The sequence below is a fragment of the Mobula hypostoma genome, chromosome 1, assembly GCF_963921235.1.
Source record: "Mobula hypostoma chromosome 1, sMobHyp1.1, whole genome shotgun sequence".
Lineage (NCBI taxonomy): Eukaryota > Metazoa > Chordata > Chondrichthyes > Myliobatiformes > Myliobatidae > Mobula > Mobula hypostoma.
This window is the reverse complement of record NC_086097.1, coordinates 134,869,731-134,892,862: the sequence shown is the minus strand read 5'-3', so window position 1 is coordinate 134,892,862 and position 23,132 is coordinate 134,869,731. Positions and strand designations below refer to the sequence as shown.

Below are 23,132 nucleotides of genomic sequence, written 5' to 3'. Positions count from 1 at the left end.
TTGTGATTCATGCTGGCAGAGATTTCCTGGTAAATAATTAAAACATTTTCTTGCAAAACATGAGCTTTCTGAAATGCACTTTGTATTCTGTGGGAATGGTGTTGAAAAAGAACAAAGTTTATCAAGTTTCAAAATAGTTAAAGATCAGCTAAAGATCGTAAATTACTAATTTGCAGCAGTACCCTAAAGCAACACTGCAAGGAAAAAAGGCTGTGCAAAGTATTTCTCAAAGGTAAGATGGAATGAAAATATTAATATCAAAGAAAACTTCACCATAAAACACCAAAAGTCCAGAATAAGCTCTGAGCAGTCAAAGCAACTGAATATGAGAAGGTTCACATGGTGCAGACTGATATAGAGGGAGTGATGCAGTGTCTTTTGGATCAGACTATAAACCACATTCCCATGCACTCTCTCTGGTGGTATTCAACACTTTGCCAAAAAACAGCAGTGAGTTATCCGTTGTGCCCTGGCCAACATTTATCCCTCACCCCATGTCACTTAAGCTATTTTTTATTTTTGGTTATTAACCCTTTGCTATTTGTGAGAGTTGTCCTGTCCTGATCAGGTCCTGATGAAGGGTCTTGGCTCAAATTATTAACTGCTTATTCATTTCCAGCCATATGCTGCCTAACCTGCTGAGTTCCTCCAGCATTTTGTGTGCGTTGCTTGCAATTTCCAACATCTGCAGAATCTCTTGCGTTTAATATCTGTCTTCCTTTTATCAGAAAATAAAGAAATAAAGAGCAATCTTCACCTCTCAAAGTCCAACCCTACATCTCCAACGTGAGAGGTGGAAACGCATAAGGCTGGCCAACAGGGCTCTGGTGAAGCTGTATAGGCCAATCCCATGTACAGTGGATACAGTGAATCACAGAAAGATGGACGAACTCCAACCATACCATTGACTTTGTGAGAAGAGGCTCATCTTTGAGTGAGCACATGATGCAGTGCAGGTAAAGTCATCAGGATCCTGCATGGTTGACAACTCTTTGATCACCAAAGCCCATATCTAGCTTGGATATCTGGAATGTGAGAACCTTGTACCAGGCAGGAAAATCCACCATTGTAGCAAACAAGATGAAAAGTTACAAACTGTCCATTCTTGGACTGAGTGAGACAAGATGAACATCATCTGGAGAGACTCGACTGACAGACTGGATAAGTATCATCTACTCAAGCCATCAGAGCAATGATGCACCACATACAGAGGGTGTAGTCTTCATGATGACACCAGAAGCACGTAGAGCCATGATCACATGGGAAGCCATCAGCTCCAGAATCATCTTTAAAAACAAGCATAAGAAGACAATAGCTCAAGTATTTCAATGTTATGCATCAACAAACAATGCTAATGAAGAAGACAGAGATGAGTTCTACAACACTCTGAGTGGAGTCATCAGCTGAAGAAAGGGAAAAGACCTGACCATTGTCATGGGAGATTTTAATGCCAAAATAGGCAGGGATAATGCAGGATACAAACAGGCAATGGCGAATTGTGGTCTCGGAGAAATGAATGAAAATGGGAAACAATTTGCTGAAACCTGTGTAAACTTCAAGCTATTCATTAGAGCAAGCTTATTCCCACACAGGCAAATACACAAGGCAACGTGGATGTTAACAGACAAGGTAACAGAGAACCAGAACAATGATGTATGCATCTGAAAGATTACTGCATGATGTAAGAGTGAAACCTGGTGCAGATGCAGGGTCAGACCACCATCTACTGATCACCAAAGTACAGATGAAGCTAAAAAGAAGCTGTACACCACCCAATCAGCAACTGAAGTAAGTATGAGCTACCTGACAGACAAAGAAACAGCTCAGAGATCTTGCTCAGGTTCCAGGCACTTGAGGACCTTGATATCGAAGACAAATGGACTGCTGTCAAAGAGGGAATAAACAAAACTTGTGAGGAAGTGCTGGACAAAAGGACATTTGAGTATAAAGAGTGGATTACACCAGGAATAATGGAAACAATCAACAAGAGGAGAAGACTAAAAGAAAAATGCAATAGAAACAGAAATAAGATCGAGAAAGCAGGGACACAGAGAGAATTTGACAGAGTGCACAAGGAAGCGAAGAGAAAGACCAAGAGGAACAGGAGAGAGTACATCAACACTCTTGCATCCCAAGCAGAAGGTGTCAAAGCCAGGATCAATAAACCAATCAGACACTGTGGGAAAACACCAACCAGGAATCCATAGAGATACAAATATGCAAACAGAAATGGAGGTGGATTGGCCACACCTTGAGAACATCAACCAACAACATCACCAGGTCAGCATTAAAATGCAATCCCCAAGGAAAGAGAAAGAAGGGATGTCCAAAGGGCACATGGAGGAGAGACGTTGAGGCTGAAATTAGATGATGGGGACACTCCTAGTCCTTGCTTGAGAAACTGGCAAGGAGGATGGAGATGGGAGGTCATGGATAGCCTGTGCTCCACTGGGAGCTCAAGGCCCAAGCAGAAGATCGCAATTTTCAGCATATCTGGAAGTTTTTGATTTAGGAAGTACTATTGTTATAGAGTCATTTACACTACAGAAGAGACACAGGCCCTTTGGTCCATCTAGTCCATGCCAAACCATTAGTCTGCTTAGTCCCATCAACCTGCACCCGGACCATAGCCCTCCATACCCCTCCCTTCCAAGTACCTATCCAAATTACTCTTAAATGTTGAAATCAAACCCACAACCACCAATTGAGCTGGAAGCTCATTCCATATTCTCACCACCCCTGAGTGAAGATGTACCCCTTAAACGTTTCACATTTCACCCTTAACCAATAACCTCAATGACCTCTAGTTGTAGTCTCACCGAACCTCAGTGGGAAAGCCTGCTTGCATTGACCCTCTCTATACCCCTCATAACTTTGTGTACCTCTATCAAATCTGCCCTCAATCTTCTATGTTCCAGGGAATAAAGTCCAAACCTTTTCGACCTTTCCCAGTATCTCAGGTCCTCCAGTCCCAGAAACATCTTTGTAAATCTTACCTGCACGTTTTCAATCTCATTTTGCTGTACATCTTTCCAGTAGGTAGGTGATCAAAACCGGACACAATATTCCAAATTAGGCCTCACCAGCGTCTTATGCAATTTCAACAGAACATCCCAACTAGGGTTGCCGACTGTCCCGTATTAGCTGGGATATCCTGTATATTGGGCTAAATTGGTTTGTCCCATACAGGACCGCCCTTGTCCCGTATTTCCCCCGCTAAGGTGGAGCGTTCCTATGAAACCTTTTGTGCCGAAATGGTGTAAAGTGAAGAAGCAATTACCATTAATTTATATGGGAAAATTTTTGAGTGTTCCCAGACCCAAAAAATAACCTACCAAATCATACCAAATAACACATAAAACCTAAAATAACACTAACATATAGTAAAAGCAGGGATGAGATGATAAATACACAGCCAATATAAAGTAGAAATAATGTATGTACAGTGTAGTTTCATTGAACAGAATCGCCAAAACCGATTTGTAGAAAAAAAATCGGCACATACACGCATGCGCACGTCATGTATGTGCACACAGGTGCCTGCGCAAGGCTTCATGTTCATGGTAATCTTTCTCGGGGTAAACACAAGTGTCCTGTATTTGAATGCTACTTTTGTCCCTTATTTGGGAGTGAGAAAGTTGGCAACCCTAATCCCAACTCCTGTATTCAAAACATTGATTTATGAAAGCCAATGTGCCAAAAGCTTTCTTTATGACTATCTACCTGTGATGCCACGTTGAAGGAATTATGGAAAGTACAACACTTCACACTTGTCAGCGTTAAATTCTATCTGCCGTTTTGCAACCCATTGTTCCAGCTGGTCCAGATCCTGCCACAAGCTTTGATAGTCGTCCTCACTGTCCACTATATCCCCAATCTTCGTGTTATCTGCAAATTTACCACATTATCATTCAAATTGTTGATATAGATGACAAATAACAATGGACCCTGCATTGATCCCTGTATCACACCACTAATCACAGGCCTTCAGTCCGAGGAGCAAATATCTACAACCACCCTCTGACTTCTCCCATGAAGCCAATGTCTAATCCAATTTACTAATTCAACTTGAATGCCAAGTGACTGAATTTTCTTGACCAACCACCCAAGCAGGACTTTGTCAAAGGCCTTGCTAAAGTCTATGTAGACAACATCCACTGCCTTGCCATCATCAACTTTCCTCGTAACTTACTTGAAAACTGTATAAGATTGGTTCGACACGACCTACCACATACAAAGTCATGTTGACCATACCTAATCAGTCTCTGTCTATCTAAACACATATATATCTGATCCGTTAGAATACCTTTCATTCACTTTCCCACGACTGATGTCAGACTCACAGACCTATAATTTCCTGGCTTATTCTTAGAGCCTTTATTAAACAAAGGAACAATATTAGCTATCTTCCAACCCTCCAGCACCTCATTCATGGCCAAGGATGTTTTAAATATCTCTGCTATGGCCCCTACAATTTCTGTACTACCCTCTTACAGAGTCCAAGGAAAGACCTTGTAAAGCTTGGGGCATTTTCCTCCCTAATTAGCCTCAAGACAGCAAAAACCTCCTCCTCTGTAATCTGTCTAAGGTCCCTGAAGGCAATGTTGCTTTGCCTCACTTCTATAGACTCTGTGCCTGTCTCCCGAACTAATACAGATCCAAAAAACCTATTTAAGATCTCCCCTGTCTTCTTCAGTTCCACACATTGATTACCACTCTGATTTTCCAGGGAACCAGATCAAAATGGCATCAGCCGTACAATGCTCCCTCGGCCAACATTTTCCAGATAGCTCACGAAAATGTCTATTTTATGTCTGTTTTTCACCTTAGATGTATTTCTGAGAATGTTAGAGCCTGTGATTTACAGATTAGAGTTCGTTAGAGAGTGATCCAGCACTTTGCTGTCTCTGAGAAGATTCCAGGAAGCGATCGTGTACTTGGACAGCCTCAGTGCGAAGAAACTTTGAGACAGGGCACAATCCAATGTTCAGCTCCATTTCACTGGTTAAAGCGTCGACTAATTGCTGATTAAAGTATCGAGGAAGATTGAGACATTGAGGTGAATGCGGAAGGCGAGTGAGGGTTCACTGTCTTCCTTTTGATTGCTGCCAGAGAAGGAATCTGTGAGCAGTCTATCGCTGTTTAGCTCACTGTGGCAGGTGAGTAGGCCTCCCTGCCGTGTATGGTGTCCCTTTCCTTCGAACGATCTCAGTGGTATTTCTTCAGATATATAAAGTGTGAAAGAGAGGCAAGAGTGGATATCAGACCGTTGGAAAATGATGTTGGAGAGTTAGTAATGGGTGACAACGAAATGGCAGATGAACTGAGTAAGTAGTTTGCCTCAGCCTTTACTTTGGAAGACGCTAGCAGTATGGTGGAAGTTCCAGGTGTCAGGGGTCATGCAGTGTGTGAAGTTACCATAACTAGAGAGAAGGTTCTTGGAAAACTGAAAGGTCTGAAAGTAGATAAGTCACCTGGACCAGATGGTGTACACCCCAGAGTTCGGAAAGAGGAGGCTGAAGAGATGTAGAGGTATTAGTAATGATTTTTCAAGAATTACTAGATTCTCGAATGGTTTTATTTTGGAGGATGGTATCATGGTTCTGCAATTATGGACCGTAGACTTTTTCAGACTTATGGTTTTTATATTTTGTGTTTTTTGCTGCCCATTCCTTTTCAATTTTGTTAAGCGAGGGGAGGGTGCTTGGGAGTTGATGTTCTGTTGTGCTCTTAGCTTTTTTGTGCAGGGGAGGGATTGTTTTGGGGGGGGGGGTCGATGTCCCTGTTCCATTTTGTGCAGGGGAGGGAGGGGTTGGGTTTGATGTTTCTCGCTGAATGACTTTCATGTTCTTTCTTTGTTTTGTGGTTATCTGGAGAAGACAGATTTCAGAGTTATATACAGATACGTGCTTTGATAATAAATGAACCTTTGCTATCTTGAGATTCTTGCTATCTTTTTGATCTTAATATATCTGTAGAAGCCATAGAAGACAGAGGGTAGAATAGAATGGAAATGTATTGTCATTGCTCAAGACAATGAGATTGCGGTGCTACTCCTGTCCGCGCTTTACATATATCTACAATGAACGTGGTACGGAAAATTTTTAAAACATCCCATATTTACATGCAACAAGTGACTATGATCATCCATAGCACTCAAAGGCCATTGTTAAGTCGGGGTGTAGCATATCCAGCTACACAGCGGCTCTCAGGAAGAAGCTGTTTTTCATTCTTAAGATGTTTCTATATCTCCTACCAGATAGCAGAAGATTGAGCAGTGTCTGGGATGGGACGGGATGGGTCTTAATGATGCTGTAGGCATTGAGAGTTGTAGATTGTTTCCAAATCTGGTAGTTGAGCCCCATCGATGTGCTGAGCCATCCTAATCACCCATTGGAGTGTTTTGTGATCTGTCTTGCTGCAGCTAGAGTACCACACTGTCATTCGGTATGTCTGTATGCTCACTACCACACATCAACAAAAGTTGGCCAGCAGTTTTTGGGGCAGATTAGCTTTCCTTAAGCCCCTTGGATAGTATAGTCATTGTTGTACCTTCCCTACCATCGAGGTTGTATTGACAGACCAGGAGAGCTCCTCAGTGATGTTCATCCCCAAAAACTTGAAACTGGAGAGCCTTTCCACAACATCTCCATTAATGAACAGTGGAGCTTGTTCAGGACCTTGCCCTCCTGAAATCAATGATCATTTCTTTTGTCATCTTGATTGTGAATGATAGGTTGTAGTTCCTGCACCAACTGGACAGTTTCAACACCTCCTGCCTATAGGCAGATTCGTTATTGTCTGAGATTAGGCTAATCACAGTTGTGTCATCGGCAAATTTGATGATTGAGTTTGTAGCATGAGCAAGAGTGCAGTCATAGGTGACGAGAGGGTGGAGAAGTGGGCTCAGAACACACCCCTGTGGGGCACCGGTGTTCAGGGTTGGGGGGCCGGGGGAGCTGGTTGATGTGCACTTGCCTCGTTTCACTGTCTGGGTATGATTGTTAGTGAGGAAGTCCAAGATCCAATTACAGGTTGATGTGCCAAGACCTTGATTGTGGAGCTTGACAGTCAGCTTGTTGGGCAGTACGGTATTAAAGGCTGAGCTGTAATTAATGAAAAACAACCTGACGATGGTGTCTTCGTGCTCCAGGTGTTCCAAGACAGTATGAAGGGTGATGAAACGGCATCTTCAGTTGATACATTTGCCTTGTAGGCAAATTGGTGCTGGTCTAAGGTAGCCGGGATTACATCCTTGAAGGGACTTATTCTGGCTGAAGGTCTATGATTAGTGGTGTTCTGCAGGGATCTGTACTGCAACCTCTGCTGTTGGTGATATATATAAATGACCTGGATTGAAATGCAGATGGGTAGGTTAGTAAGTTTGCAGATGATACAAAGATTGGTTGTGCTGTGGATAGTGTAGAAGGCTGGCAAAGAATACAACAAGATGTCGATCAGTTGCAGATATGGGCAGGGAAAATGGCAGATGGAGTTTTATCTAGCCAAATATGAAGTGTTTCTCTTGGTAGGTCAAATGTAGAGGGACAATACACTGTTATGGGCAAGATCCTTTACAATACTGATGAGCAGAGTGATCTTGGGATCTAAGTTCATAGCAACTTGCTACATAGGTTGATCAGGTGGTTAAGAAGACATATGGCATGTTTGTCTCTACTGGTCAAGACACTGAGTTCAAAAACCAGGAAGTTATGTTGCAGGTTTATAAAACTCTAGTTGCACCACCTCCAGAGTATTGCATACAGTTTTTGTCACCCCAGTAAAGGAAGGATATTGAGGCTTTGGAGAGGGTGCTGAAGAGGTTTACCAGGATATTGCCTGGACTAGCAGGCATATGCTGTAACAAGAGGTTGGACACATTTGTGTTGCTTTCTCTGGAGTGGCGGAGGCTGAGGGGAGATCTGGAGGTTTATAAGACGAGAGGCAAAGATAGGGTAGACAAACAATATCTTTTTTCCAGAGTTGAAATGTCTCATACCGGAGGGCATGTATTAAGGTGAGAGGGGGTCATTTCAAAGGAGATGTGAGGAGTAAGTTTTTTACACACAGAGTAGTGGGTGCCTGGGGTGGTGGTAGTACAGAAACATCAGAGATCTTTAAGAGACGTTTAGTTAGGCACATAAATGTGAGGAAAATGGGAGAATACGGACATTGTGCAGGCACAAGAGATTAGTTTAGTTGGCCGTTTGATTATTAATTTAATTGTTGTAGAACATCACTGCGGGCTGAAAGGCCTGTTCCTTTGTTGTTCCATTCTATGTTCTTTGTTCTATATTTCGATCGTGTGAGCATTAGTAAATATGTAATGAAGTGAAAGAATTTATTGATTTCTAGCAATACACACAAGGACCAGGACTGTTTGCCTTACATGTGCCAGCTTTGTTATCTATTTCATAATGTCAATTCCCCCTATCAGTCCTAAACACTCAGTACCAGTTCACAGTTGCACCAACTAATGATTTCCATGACATGCACCTGCAAAATAAAATCACAGAACTTTTCACAAAGCCTTTTCTAATACGTGGGTAGTGCTGGATGAAGGGAGGGTGACAAGAAGCTCACACGGAGTATAAATGAAAACACGTGGACTGGAAAATTGTTCTTTTTGAATTCTGTATAATTCACTAACTTCAATTAACTTTTTATCACCCTTATGTTTGCTCCTCAATGGTGGGGAGAAATGTGCCCGTGATGGAGCCAGTTGAGTCTTCAACCCTCTGTAGCCACTTGCAATGCTGTGCATTGGAGCCTCCACATCAGGTAGTGATGCGAAGAGCTAGGTTTGCTCTCCACTGTATATCTATTGAAATTTGCAAATGTTTCTGGTAACATACCGAATCTCTTTGTGACTGCATTTTATTTTGGGCCCTGGATAGATCCTCTAAAACGTTGACTCCCAGAAGCTTGAAGCCACTCACCCTTTCCACCAGTGATCCCTCAATGGTGTGTGTGTGTTCTCCCAACTTCCCCTGCCTGAAATCCACAGTTTGGGATGGAAGATCAGTGGTAACAGGACAGACACTGGAAGATGGTCAGAAGAGAGATCAAGAGAATTTTTTTGGTGCAGTGAGCTTGATGCTGGAATTTCAACCAGGTCAGCTGGAAGAAGTCTCTGAACACCACCACCAACATATTACATGAGAAACCAGAGGAGCCAGCACACCTGACCACCATCAGGAAAGCTTACCATGCCATCCCTTGCCCATACTTTGGAAAGTCCAATCACCTGGCTGTACTTCTACACCAGCGCATAGGCAGAAGCTAAAGACCAGTGGTGAGGACCGAGAAGGTATGGTCAAGGGGGCTGAGGAGCACTTACAGGACTGCTTTGAGTCAGTACACTGAGCGATATTCAGGAATTCATCCTAGAATCTGAATGAATATGCCACCATTGTCACCGACTTCTCCAAGACCTATGCGGATGAGTGTGTGCCTTGGAGAACATACCGGACATACCCAAACCAAAAGCCATGGATGAATCAGGAGATTTGAAGTCTGCTGAGAGATAGCATTCATGACCAGTGATCCAGAACTACACAAGAAGTCTGGTAAGAGCTGCATAAGGCTATTTAAGAGTGAAAGGCAATTCCAATTGAGGTTAGAGATGGATGCACGTCCGCTTTGGCAGAGTTTGCAGGTCCTTACTTCCTACAAAATGAAACTTAACATCGTGAATGGCTGCGATGCTTCTCTCCCGGATGAGCTCAACACCTATTGTTGGCAGAATTTCAGATGGTGATGAGAGGGCATACAAGAGTGAGAGATATCAGCCAGTTGAGTGGTATTGCAGCAATAAACTTGCACTCTACATCAGTAAGACCAAAGAGCTGACTGTGGACTTCAGGAAGGATAAGACGAGGTAACACACACCAGTCCTCATAGAGGGATCAGAATTGGAAAGAGTGAGCAGTTTCAAGTTCCTGGGTATCAACATCTCTGAGGATCTATCCTGGGCTCAACATATCAATGCAGTTATGAAGGAGGCACAACAGTGACTATATTTCATTTGGAGTTTGAAGAGTTTTGATATGTTGCCAATGATCCTCAAATGTCTATAGTTGTACCATGAGTAGCATTCGAACAGGCTGAATTACTGTCTGGTGTGGGGAGGGGGCTACTGCACAGGATTGAAATAAGCTGCAGAGAGTTGTAAACTTAGTCAGCTTCATCATGAGCACAGGTCTCTTCAGTATCAAGGATCCCTTCAAAAGGCAATGCCTCAAAAACGTGGCATCTATCACTAAGGACCCTCGTCACCCAGAACATGGCCTCTTCTTATTGCTACCATCAAGGAGGAGGTACAGGAGCCTGGCATACATACTGAACATTTCAGGAACCCCTACTTTCCCTCAATCATCAGATTTCTGAATAGGGAATGAGTCCTTGGATACAACTCACCCTTCCACTAGAAACTGCTACCACCAACCTCAGGCCAGTCTTGGTTCTCTGGTCCAATTCATTCCAGATCGTCTGCATTGTGGAACTCGCAGTCCCATGGGGGAATTCAGAGGCTGAAGCCTATGAACACAAGAGGCTCTGTTATGCATACCTATCAGCTGAAGCTCAGCGACGGGGCTGGAAAACTAAAGTTTGCCCTGTGGAAGTGGGCTGTAGGGGATTTATAGCCACATCCAGCAACAAATTGCTGAAGGGGCTGTGGATCCATGGTCAGACTCTATGGCAAACCTTCAGAGCCACATCAGAGGCAGCAGAAAGAAGTAGCCAATGGCCTTGGATCAAGTGAAAAGGCCCCTCCTGGGCTCCAAGATAGCATCAAGAGTGTGGGAGGACACAACGCAGGGTGACTCTGGGACGCCAGAAGTCATTGTCCAGCCCTCTGGAGATGTAGTGGGCTAATTGATAAAATATAGAGGAAGGAGGTTGCCCACTTGAAATCCCCTGCGTGTCAACCCAGTGTCAGTCCCAAAATCAAGGCAGTGTTGAGCAGGTGCTCACGACCCATTATTAACACCCTATCTTTCGTTTGATTTTTTTTACCTCACTACATTTCTCCATTTTGCACAACTTGTTCAATTGTTTATATACGGTATATATAGATAAACATATAGTATATACACACACTTTTGTAACATATATTATGTAGTGCAATGTACTACTGCCAATACACTTCACAACATAAGCCTGATTCTGATTCTGATTATGCTGAGAAGCCCCTAAAACATAGGTAGAGTGACATTTATTGAAAGGAAAATTGGATAAGTACTTGAAAGATCAAAACTTGGATGCCTGTAGTTGAAACAAAGGGCGTACAAAGTCTAATCAGATAGATCTTTCAAAGAGCTAACACAGACAGTGTGAACTGAATGAGTTGTTTGATTCACTGAAAACAATAGTCCCTCATTCTGGTAATTCTCTTCTGTACTTTTCTAGTTCTGTAGTGGTGGTTGTATAGCTTGAGGCTCCCAAACCACCTGTAATGCTTGTGATCTGAATGAGTCCATGTTCCACATTGGAAGCTCGATATTTGAAGAGTTTGCTGTTTAGTTACAGACTTCGCTGCAGTCCCTGCTCCTGATCATTGACCATTGGCCACTTGTGCTGAGGATCTCCTCAGCAATCTGCTCTGGCCTTGGTTGAATATGACCAGTGTAGGGAGACAGCGGAGCATTTCTGAAGCCACACTCTGTCTCCCTGACTTTCTGATTCTCCATAACATTGTCTAGCACTGCATGAGAGTACCGTTTAAAAGTTTCTGGCACCATAAGTCCAAAGAGAATGAATTCTAGGAATTGGAATTAAAGTGTTTGGCCAACAGGAAGCTCCGCTTTTGGTGGATGGTGTGGAGGTGCTTGACAAGGCGGTCCCCCGATTTATGACAGGTCTCATCGATGTAGAGGAGGCTGCATTGGGAGCACTGGACACAATAGGCAATCCCAGCAGATTTGCAGCTGAAGTGTTGCCTCACCTGGAAGGACTGTTTGGGCACTTGAATGGAGGTGAAGGAGGAGATGAATGGGTAGGTATAGGGCTTTTGCAGGGGTAAGTGCCAGGAGGGAGATTGGTAGGGAGGGACAAGTGGACAAGGGAATCATGGAGGTAGCGGTCCCTGTGGAAAGTGGAGATGGGGCGAGTAGGTAAAGGTATGTTTAATGGTAGAATCCCACCACAGGTTCTTGCCCACGTTGGGGTTGAAGGAAACAAGGGAGCAAACTGGTGGGAACGCAACTGGAAAATGTGTATAAAAGGAGGGAAGAAGTTATACTTACACACTTGCATATTAGGTTGAATAATACCTTGTCAGAATTAGTATGCATGATGCAGGCATTTGTAGTGAGGGCCCTTGTCAAGATATGCAGTTCGTATGAGGTGCAAAGGAAACATTCAATTGCTAAATTGAGATCTTTGGAACAGACACAGTTCAACATGGAAAGGTTGTAGGATATCACTGCCATTGTAATGTATAGTAGTGTATATTTCTGTAAAGCATTAGACTTTTTTGATGTCATTTGAGTTTTCCTTTTGGAGGGGTGTATTTTGTGGGTGACTCTTTGCTCCACACTCCAATTCAGTAGGTGGCGGTAATGCACCTTATGTGGGTCTGCCAACAACCATGAAACTACAAGTATGTCCAGATCTGAGTGCGTCTGCGCTCCAGGTCTGGGTTGGCGCATGCGCACGCCGGGTGGGCCGCTATGGCGCCGGGGTACCAGTGAGCGAAAGGTGCAGGGAGGGAGACGTTGGTGTTTGTCGGCCGGTGAGGGTGCGAAACAGTGCGAGCTCCGACGGCCGTTTGGATTACAGCTGAGCTCCGGCCATGGACTGAAGAGGAGACGCCAGCGGTGGTGACAGTCTGACAGGCCGCTCGCCATGAACATCGACGTGGAGTTTCACATTCGCCAGAACTACCCCTGGGCCAAACTGCCGGGTAACGTGAGGCAGGTGAGGCTGCCCCTACATCTTCATGGCGCCAGGCACATCCCACTCGCACTCTCCTCGGCCCTCCCGTCCACTGGAGGCGCATGCACTACTGACATTGTTGGGTAACGAGAAACTGCGCGTTGTGAGGGGCTGGGGTAACTGTTCATAGGAGGATCTCAGGGTAAGCCAGTGTGTTTAAATGCACTGGAGGAGCCGGGCTGTTTCGGTGCACAGGAAGCTCACAGGGTGTGCCCTTCTGCTCGTGGCAAGATTTTAAATAACCAGTTTGTCCTTTTGTGGCGAACAAGATCTAAAGGTAGACAACTTATATACAAGATGTCAAATGGACCATCCACCTATTTGGCATCTTCTCATACATGCATAAAGATTCCGTTTGTTTACAATAAAATCTTCGGAGCAACGACTTGTGTTTGCACAGCGGGATTTCAGACGAAATAGCCAGCCAATTCTGTTTGCACTGTTTTGTTTGCACCACAAGCAGCATTATGCTATTTATGTAAAATTGCCTGCAGCAGCAGTACTTTTACGTTGTACCTTTTGGAAAAACACTAAATATAAACTAGGACTTTAGATATGCTGTAAAGCAGAGCTTTTCTGGATGAGAAGTACTGGAGTTTTTAATTGAGTGGTGCTATTGATTTAGTTGGCCAAGAAGAATTTGGAGGCTTTGGAGAGGGTGTAGAAGAGATATCCCACGATGATGTCTGGATTAGATGATGTGAACTACAAGAGGTTGGTCAAACTTGGGTTGTGTTCTCTGCAATATCAGAGGCTGAAGGAAGACCCAGGAGAAAGTTATACAATTATGAGAGGCATTGATAGGATAGATGGTCAGAATCTTTTTCCCAGTGTAGAAATAGCAAGTACTGGAGGACGTGCATGTAAAGTAAGAGGGTGTAGGCCAGGGCATGTTTGTTTACATAGTGGTAGTTGCCTGGAAGAGGCTGCAGCATAATGGGGGCATTAGCAAGGCAAATTAACATGCAAGGAATGAATGAATATGGATCACGTGCAGGCAGGAGAGAGCGACTTTAATTCAGCATTGTGTTTGGTACAGGTATCACAGGCCAAAGAACCTGTTCCTGTGCTGCACTATTTGTTTTGTGATATACCTCATTTTTTTAAACTTATTAGCTAGTGGGTGTAACATGTGTTTGATCTGTGTCCCACTGTGAATTTAAAATAAAAGATTAAGCAAATCTGAGTGCATATTACCCTGGGAAACTGATGTGGAAGTCGTGAAAGTCCGAGATGCATCACATAAACAGGCCTCTTCCCTTCAGCCCCATCTCAGTTCCTCAAATTGATTGCACTTGGGTTGTGGAAAACAGGAAATGATGTGCATGTTTTAGGTTACTAGTTTTTCATTGGAACTACGTACTTCCAGTGTAGTCTGTTTTCATAATGCACAGCATGACTTCTGAATATGTTTTTATTTGTGTGTGTTGGTGATGTATTTTTGCCAACATAAATATTTAAGTGGCTATTTTGTATGTATATGGGTACCTATGTGCTAAATTATTGTGCAGTACTTTGTACTACTGTATTTTCAACCTATAATCCAGGGTTCGATTATAAAGTTTAGTGGGAATATGCAGTATTTTGTGGTATTGTTCAAACTTCTTATCCAGATATGATTGAAATTGTTTTCTTTTGAAGAAAGAACAGTTGTTATTTTGAAGAATATGAATTCATGGACCTTTCAGTTTTGTGTTTGCTCTGCTGGGGTGGCTATTGCCAATCCAACAAAACTATTTTAAAGAAGAGCAGGGTTTCTCTGATTACTTGTCACTTTAAAAACTTCTGGCTATTATCTTGTTATTGTTTACCAGAGCTTTGTTGTGTGCACATTGATTGCTGAAAATTCAACATCTATAACAACTGAGCATTCTGAAACCATTATTGATTTTTATCTGCTCTATATTGTGTGCCTTAGGAAGCTCTTGACAATCGTGAAATATCTTGGCAAGGAAAATTGACTGGAATGCATTTCTGAACCCTAGTTTTAGAATATTTTCCCAGCAAAAGTGGTTTTAATATAAAATGTAGTTGTGAACATGAGCTTCAATTAGCTAATCCAAAAGTTCACTTACAGATTTTGACTTGTGGACTCTGGGGCAGACTTATATAATGTTTTAATAAGTGTTTTCTTTTATTTCCTGATTGACAATCAAATTGTATTTTCTCAGTTCTTGGGCAATGGCTCTACCTTACAATTTTAGTGGTACGTGGGATTACAAATTCCTTAGCAACTTTATTCAATGTATTTTTGCTTAAACAGTTTTCATAAGCGATTGATGTTTTGAGCATATGTAAATAAGTTCAATTTTTGCTTTTATACCAAGAAATTTGCTCTTAAAATAAAAATATTCATGTGTTTCCTGCTGGATTATCTGATATCGTCATTAAGAAGAGTTTTAAAGATTTATTGGCCTGCGTGTTTGTACTTTCAAGACTTCTAATTCAATGAAAACTAGGTAGCTGATTGAATAAAAGTGTGTCCATAACTAGCATTTTGTTTTGTGTAGGAACAGTAAATGAGCTTGTTGAACCTTTAATCATCAGTTCTTGCAGTTGAGACATTGACCCAAGGTGTCTGGGTGCCCAACAAAAATACGAAGTGGACTCAGTTTACAAATTGCCAAGTTTTAAAGCTACATTTTTACCAAGTGGCAGCAAGAGCAGAATATGGCAGCCTGCCTTTTGAACAGGAAGAATACATCTCCAGCCTCTCAAACAACAAGTGTTTTATTACACCGTCACAACTGACATCAGGTAGAGGCAGGCCAAGGGAACTGTCAGATGATTGCTGCTCCTTTGAGCAGTATTTTTTGTTGAGTATTGAAATAATCTTGTAGTCCCTATTTCAGACCTCCTTTGCAGGTGGTATTGTGGAGCTACTTAACTAAAAGCTTATGAAATTCTACAGAAACTTCCATACCATTTGCCCCATCCACACGAAGCATAACACGGTATTTTCACTCAACTGTTCATCATGTATTTTTACAAAAATCGTCGAAGGGGGTCAGGTTGTTTATCCAGCAGGTAGACACATGTCTGTCCATTCTCATCCAGAGCTTTCCCCCTCATTCACCTTCTTTGACTTGCGGCCTTTGCAAATCGCAGTTCTCCTTACTGAATCTTGCTTTTTGCCCATTTAGAGGCAGGCTTACCAATACCATTCGTGATGTAGTCTTGCGGAATCCTTTACCTGGAGTGCGCTGAGGGGTTAATTAGGGTCTCAGTCGAATATTTTGTCTGAAAGAATGGCATTTCAGACAGCAGCATATCCTGAGATTTTGTGCTCAAATCCCTGTGGTAGGGTTGAAGCCACAGCCTTCTGAGGTGAGTGCAAATTAATTGAATGTAGTGTTTCCTTGCTTCGTTGGCATGGCAACGGCTATATTTCATTGGGAGTTTGAGAAGAATTGTAATGTCACTGAAGGCACTTGCCAATTTCTTCATATATACCGTGGAGAGCCTGATGAAGTGCCTGTTGAGTCATTGGAGTAGTAAACTAGAACTTCCAACACTTGTGTTCTAACATTTCTGACCCCAAGCCTCGTCCCCAATTTCTCAATAACTACTGGTATCTTATCCTGTATTGATACAATGACGTCTGCTGCTTGTTAACCTGTTAATTTTATACTTGTGTCTGCTGACTTACCTTATTCATTTTACTTGCAGTACATTATCAATTTACTAATTCACTGCTGCATGCTTCTTCATTTATTGATTTGCCATACTGGTTATGAATTTATTCCATTTGTTTATTTATTTGTTGGTGTCCCTGCAGTGTCATTAAGTTAATTTATGATTTATTTTCCCTTTAATCTTTTGGGATGTAGCAATGCCTGGTACACGGTGAATTTGTTTTGTTATTTGCTGCTCTCTGAGTTTAATGTTCTACTGAATTATTCAACTTTTTCACAATGCATTTATTTATACCTTTGTCTGTGGCGCTTCCTCCATTTAATTTATTGATTTGTTGATGAGCCCTCTGCAGTATGAGTTAATTGATTTGTAAAATGCCTTGTACCGTGTACATGATTGTATGACCAGGCACAGCTAAAATACCATCTATAAATTTGCTGAGGATACAACCATTGTTGGCAGAATCTCAGATGGTGATGAGAGGGCAGACAGGAATGAGATATATCAGCTAGTTGAGTGGTGCAGTAGCAACCTTGCACTCATCGTCAGTAAAACTAAAGTACTGATTGTGGACTTCAGAAAGGGGAAGACAAGGGAACACACACCAGTCCTCATAGAGGGATCAGAAGGAGTGAGCAACTTCAAGTTCCTGAGTGTCAGTATCTCTCAGGATCTAACCTGGACACAAAATATTGATGCAGCTACGAAGAAGGCATGGCAACGGCTGTATTTCATTGGGAGTTTGAGAAGAATTGTAATATCACTGAAGGCACTTGCAAATTTCTTCATATATACAGTGGAGAGCATTCTAACTGGCTAACATCACTGTCTAGTATTAGGGTTTTTTGGGGGGGCGGTATCCTGCACAGGATACCTCAAAAAAAACCGGCGTCCATCATTAAGAACTCTAATCACTCAGGTCATGCAGTGTTCTCATTGCTACCATCAGGACGAAGGTACAAGAGCCTGAAGGCACACACTCAGTAATTCAAGAACACTTTCTTCCCCTCTGCCATCCAATTTCTGAATGGACACTGAACCCATGAACACTACCTCACTACCTTTTTATTTCTATTTTTGCACTATTTAGTTTAATTATTTGATATGTATATATTGTAATTCAGCTTTTTACATTATTATGTATTGCATTGTACTTTTGCCGCAAAGTTTAACAAATTTCATGACATAGGCTCGTGATGTTAAATCTGATTCTGATTTTTTTGTGGTACTTATGTGTTTAATTCAGTTGTAAATTTGGTCGTCTTCAAAATGTTTATTGATAGCCTGCTCTTCATCCATCTACTGTATTTCTTGGTTCCTGATTTTTGATGATATTGGTTAAGAGGTAAAAATTGGCTGGGACTGAAGGGGAAAGGCTTCCGTGCTCTTTTTTTGAAATAATGCCACAAATCTTTTGTCCAGTTCAGATCATCCTGAAGGCCTTGTTTAACACCTTATCGGAAGGATAGTCCAGCCAAAAATGCTCAATTCCTTCAGTCCAGGACTGTAGTCTTAACCTAGTTTTGATATTTAATTTCTAAAATACAAATTGAATCCAAAACATTAATCAGGGTTAAAGTGCAAATTGATCCAGTACTGTACTTTTTTCCTTAGATTATTTTGGTATGGTGAATAGATCAAAAGTGCAACATAAATCTTCAAAATCAAGTTATGATTCTGCATCAGATGACCCATAATTTAATCTGTAAGGAAGTGCCTTATAATTATTTGCCATCGGGAAATTGTGTAAAGTTAACTGTGAAACAGTAGGTAACAATCCTGCCTCTTGCATCTGAAGATTCAGTTTTTAATCTCCAACTCAAAATCAGGCATTGTCACTGACAGGGTTGGCTGTCATCTCCTTGAGGCACCACCTCTTGAAGAGGTCCTCGATTCATCTGCAGTGCGCCGTCACTTTCTCAGATGCTATTGATTGAATCAAGTCCCCATCTGTTTCCTTTGACAGAATAAAGGATCTTGCAATGTACTTGAAAGAACAAGAAGTCCTATGTTGTCAATATTGAGCTTCCAATACATGATTAATTCTTTATTTGGTGATATTTGTGCAAAAAAATTTCTTAAGATTTGCTATTAAAGAATTTGCTTTTTCATGCTAATACTATTATCAGCTCTGATAATTACTTAAGAATTTTTTTTTTGCAGAGCCTTGGGAACTCTCAGCGCGAGTATGAGAAACAGGTCCTGCTCTACAGCATCCGCAATCAACTGCGATATAGAACTAACTTAGGTAAGCAGAACAATAAGTTCACTGAAGTCTGACCTACAGTATTATAAACTGTATGTGCTTCAGTATCAAGCCCTCACTGTCAAGGCAAATGGGAATTTGTAAATCTTTCAGAACTTGCCCACTTTTCCAGAATTATGTATTATTTAATAAGAAACAGTCTTGACATACTTACCCCAGTCTAAATACATGAAAAGGTTAAATTTACCATTTTATAGGGTTACTTTATGTGACCCCTTCACTGGGCTCATATGCAAACTTGGCTCATTAGCCAACTCTGTTACTCTGTAACTCGGCAGTGAGAAAGCCACCTTTCATAAACGATGTACGTCTAGGGTTGGTATGGCTTGAGGTTCAACCAAACAGGCATGTTGTGATGTTCTGATGAAAGAAACCTCAATTTGAACGAATGCTGTGTAAATACTACCTACATACAATCGTCAGTCGGCAAGAAATAACAGACTGTACACTGCACAAAATTATAAAGAAAGTATATTTACTAACCGGCTTTCTCGAACAGTTAATAGGAAAGAAAAAAGAAGAAAAAGGGCCCATTACAGTTAAGCTAGTCCAAATGTGCACATAAAGTCGGAGCTTATCCTAGAGTTGTCCTTTTACCCAGACCCTCATTCTGCATGAAAGCACACACTGCATTCCGAACTTAGCTTGAAATCCATCTCAAACAAAAGGACTCTCTCTTGGGAGTATTGGGCCTTCCTCTTTGGAGACATTCATCTGCACAAAGCACTTCGTGCAGCAGGGATGCTGCTTCCCCCAGCATTGTCAGCCTTCTTGCCCCCTGTCCTCTCCACAGCTCCCGCCAAAAAAGACCCCGAACCAGACTGCTGTCTGTCACAGATGTATCTCTGCCCCGCTCTCTAGAACTTTCTCCTGATTCTGCCATCCTGAATGGCTGATGCAACATTCCTAGGTCGAGCAGCATGGCTTCTTATCTCTAGCCAAAACCAAACCATTCTACCAGCGGGATACATTGCTTTTGCTGAAACTGCTAAAATGAAATATCTACAGCATGGGAATAGAAATCTTAACCAGGGCATTACATTTACTTTAAGCAAAATTGGTTTGGTAAAAACTGTCCTAAATTATGTGGTCAACAGATTATTTCCACAATAAACTCATGGATTATGCATCCTGATTTCCAGTGTCTCCAACTACCTGAGGTTTGAGCTCTGGAATTCTCTGTCCTACAAGTGTCGCTTAAAACCTAAGTAGCCACGTTCACCATCTCCATTGCCTCTCCTGTCCTCTTGATCTACCCTTCACCTACACACCTATCCCTCTGAGGGGTGTGGTAGTGTAGTGGTTAGCACAATTGCTTTACTGTGCCAGTGATCAGGGTTCAATTTCACCTACTCTGTCTGGAGTTTTGTACATTCTCTCCTTGACTGTGTGGGTCTCCTCCAGGTGCTTCCGTTTCCTTCCACATTCCAAAGATGTATGGTTTGGAAGTTGGGGCTTGCTATGTTGGCATTGGAAGCAAAGGGACACTTGGGGGGCAGGGGGGGGAACGACACACAATCCTTACTGATTTGATGCAAATGGAGTATTTCACTGTCTGTTTCAATGTATATGTGACAAATAAAGCTAATTTTTATCTTTAGTCTTTATCACTGGTTCACCACCTCCCCTTTATGCCATGGTTCATTATCCCCTCTCATCTTCTTCAGTCTTGTGTCATTACCACCTCCGCCACCTGCCTATCAGCCTCCATCACCTGATCCACTTGCCAGCTTTTACCTTATCTGCTTCCCTCTTCCTACCCTGACTGTCCATTTTCCTCCATGGATGTTTTTTGAGAAGACTAGAATATAAAAGCAAGGATGTAATGTTGAGGCTTTATAAAGCACTTTTGAGGCCTTGCAGAGTATTGTGAGTAGTCTTGGGCCTCTTATCTAAGAAAGGATGTGCTAATATTGGAGAGGGTTCAAAGACAGTTTATGAAAATGGTTCCAGGATTGAATGGCTTGAAATATGAGGAGTATTTGATGGCCCTGGGCCTGTATTCACTGGAATTCAGAAGAATGAGGCAGAATCTCATAGAAACCTATTGAATGTTGAAAGGCTTCAATAGAGTGGATGCGGAGAGGACGTTTCCAATGGTGGGGGAGCCTTGGACAAAAGGACTGCCTCAGAATTGAGGGGCTTCCATTTAGAACAGAAATGAGGAGGTACTTCTTTAACAAGAGAATATCTGCAGATGCTGGAAATCCAAGCAGCACACACAAAATGCTGGAGGAACTCAGCAAGCCAGGCAGCATCTATGGGGGGGGAGGGGGGGAGAGTACAGTCGACATTTTGGGCCAAATCCCTTCAGCAGGCTAAAAGAATTTCTTTAGCCAGGGAGCGGTGAATCTGTATAATTCATTGCCACAGGCCATGTCATTGGGTATATTTAAGGTAGAGGTTGATAGTTTCTTGAGTTGTCAGGACATGAAGGGTTGCGAGAAGAAAGCAGGAGATTGGGGCTGAGAGGGAAATGGGTCAGTCACGATTAACTGGTGGACCAGACTCGATGAGCGAAATGGCCTAATTCTGTTCCTATCTTATGGACTTGTGGTTTTATGTTAGCTGACCTGCTGTGTTCCTCTACCTTTGTGTGTTGTTACCATTGAAACTTCACTGTGTTGAAACATGAAACTAGATCCTTGTGTGTGACCTGCCCAGCATTTGCTTCATACAATTTGGATTTCCAGCATGCATGGTGTTTAACATTTGACATGTTTAAATTATTATATCTGTTGTCTTTATGTATTGATCTGTAAGAAAAAAACTATATTAAGGCAAGTGGTGGTGCTTTTAATTTGTCTGCCTTGCTGACTTTTTTTAAATTTCAACCTACCCACATCCTCAGTTAGATGCATCAAGAAAGATGAACGCAAATACTATGAAGAGCTATTTAAGTATAGCAGAGAACATCTCATGTTGTATCCATACCATTTATCTGACATAATGGTGAAAGGATTGCGGGTCACACCTTTTTCCTATTATATAGGAATTATGGAGGTGAGTTTAAGAATTCAATAATTTCAAACTGTCAGTCAGAAGTCTTAACCTGTAAGATTGCACACTCTGAGATCTGTGGTTCCATTGTTCATTAATTTGTGGATGTTTGTTTTAGTGATGCAAGCCTGCATCCTTTAGGATTCCAGCACTTACATTCATTGGAGCACAGACTTCTAACTAAATAGCATTAATTGATTGGCATGAGCAAAGAGCTAACTGTAGGCTGAAGTGCCTCTTCCGTGCTCTATTACCCAATGTTCTGCACAGAATTCAGAGCACACAAAATAGACTATTTCACCATTGGTCTGTGCTGTGTTTATGCTACATTTGAGCTTTCTCCCAACTCTTGTTCTAAGCTTGTTATTGCAAATGTAACCTTATATGTAACCTTATAATGTGGAGTGACCCCACCCCATTAGTGTTTTCTCTCATTATCAACTACCTTCATAGAAACATAGAAAACCTACAGCACAATACAGGCCCTTCGGCCCACAAAGCTGTGCCAAACATGTCCTTATCTGAGAAATTATCTAGGGTTACCCATAGCCCTCTATTTTTCTGAGAGAAAAATGCATATAGACTAGGAACACACACAAAAGTTGCTGGCGAACTCAGCAGGCCTACCTTCGAGTTGAATTGAATTGACTACATCCTTCACGTACATGAAGAGTAAAAATCTTTACGTTATACATATGTCTAAATATGCAATTTATAGTAATTTGTAGTAAATAGTATGTATGACAGGACTGTCAATATAGCATAGAAATACAATTGTATCAGCGTGAATTAATCAGTCTGAATGCCTGCTGGAAGAAGCTGTCCTGGAGCCTGTTGGTCCTGGCTTTTATGCTGTGGTACCATTTCCCAGATGGTAGCAGCTGGAACAGTTTGTGGTTGGGGAGACTTGGATTCTCAATGATCCCTTGGGCCCTGTAAAATGCCCTGAATAGTGGGAAGTTCACATCTACAGATGTGCTGGGCTGTCCATGCCACTCTGTGCAGAGTCCTGCAATTAAGGGAAGTACAGTTCCCATACCAGGCAGTGATGCAGCCAGCCAGGATGCTCTCAATTGTGCCCCTGTAGAAAGTTCTTAGGATTTGGGGGCCCATACCAAACTACTTCAACCATCTGAGGTGAAAGAGGTGCTGTTGTGCCTTTTTCACTATACAGCTGCTGTGTACAGACCACGTGAGATCATTGGTGATGTGTTGCGGAGGAACTTGAAGCTGTTCACCCTCTCAACCCCAGATCCATTGATGTTAATAGGAATTAGCCTGTTTCCATTCC

The 23,132-nt window shown here is 42.1% G+C and overlaps 1 protein-coding gene across 4 annotated transcripts in view; it reads left to right on the top strand.

Moving 5' to 3' along the window:
- Positions 1-23,132, top strand: part of fam91a1 (family with sequence similarity 91 member A1) — a 77,100-nt gene that overhangs the window by 608 nt on the left and 53,360 nt on the right. For 2 of the 4 annotated variants that reach the window (XM_063056072.1, XM_063056063.1), the window contains exons 1-3: positions 12,650-12,921; positions 18,739-18,823; positions 21,693-21,844. In XM_063056072.1, the coding sequence (XP_062912142.1) occupies positions 12,850-12,921; positions 18,739-18,823; positions 21,693-21,844 (309 nt within the window). In that variant the 5' untranslated portion in view covers positions 12,650-12,849. Of the gene's footprint in view, positions 1-12,649; positions 12,922-13,111; positions 13,217-18,738; positions 18,824-21,692; positions 21,845-23,132 lie in introns of those variants that run through there. The other 2 variants (XM_063056093.1, XM_063056083.1) reach the window with 2 other exon arrangements.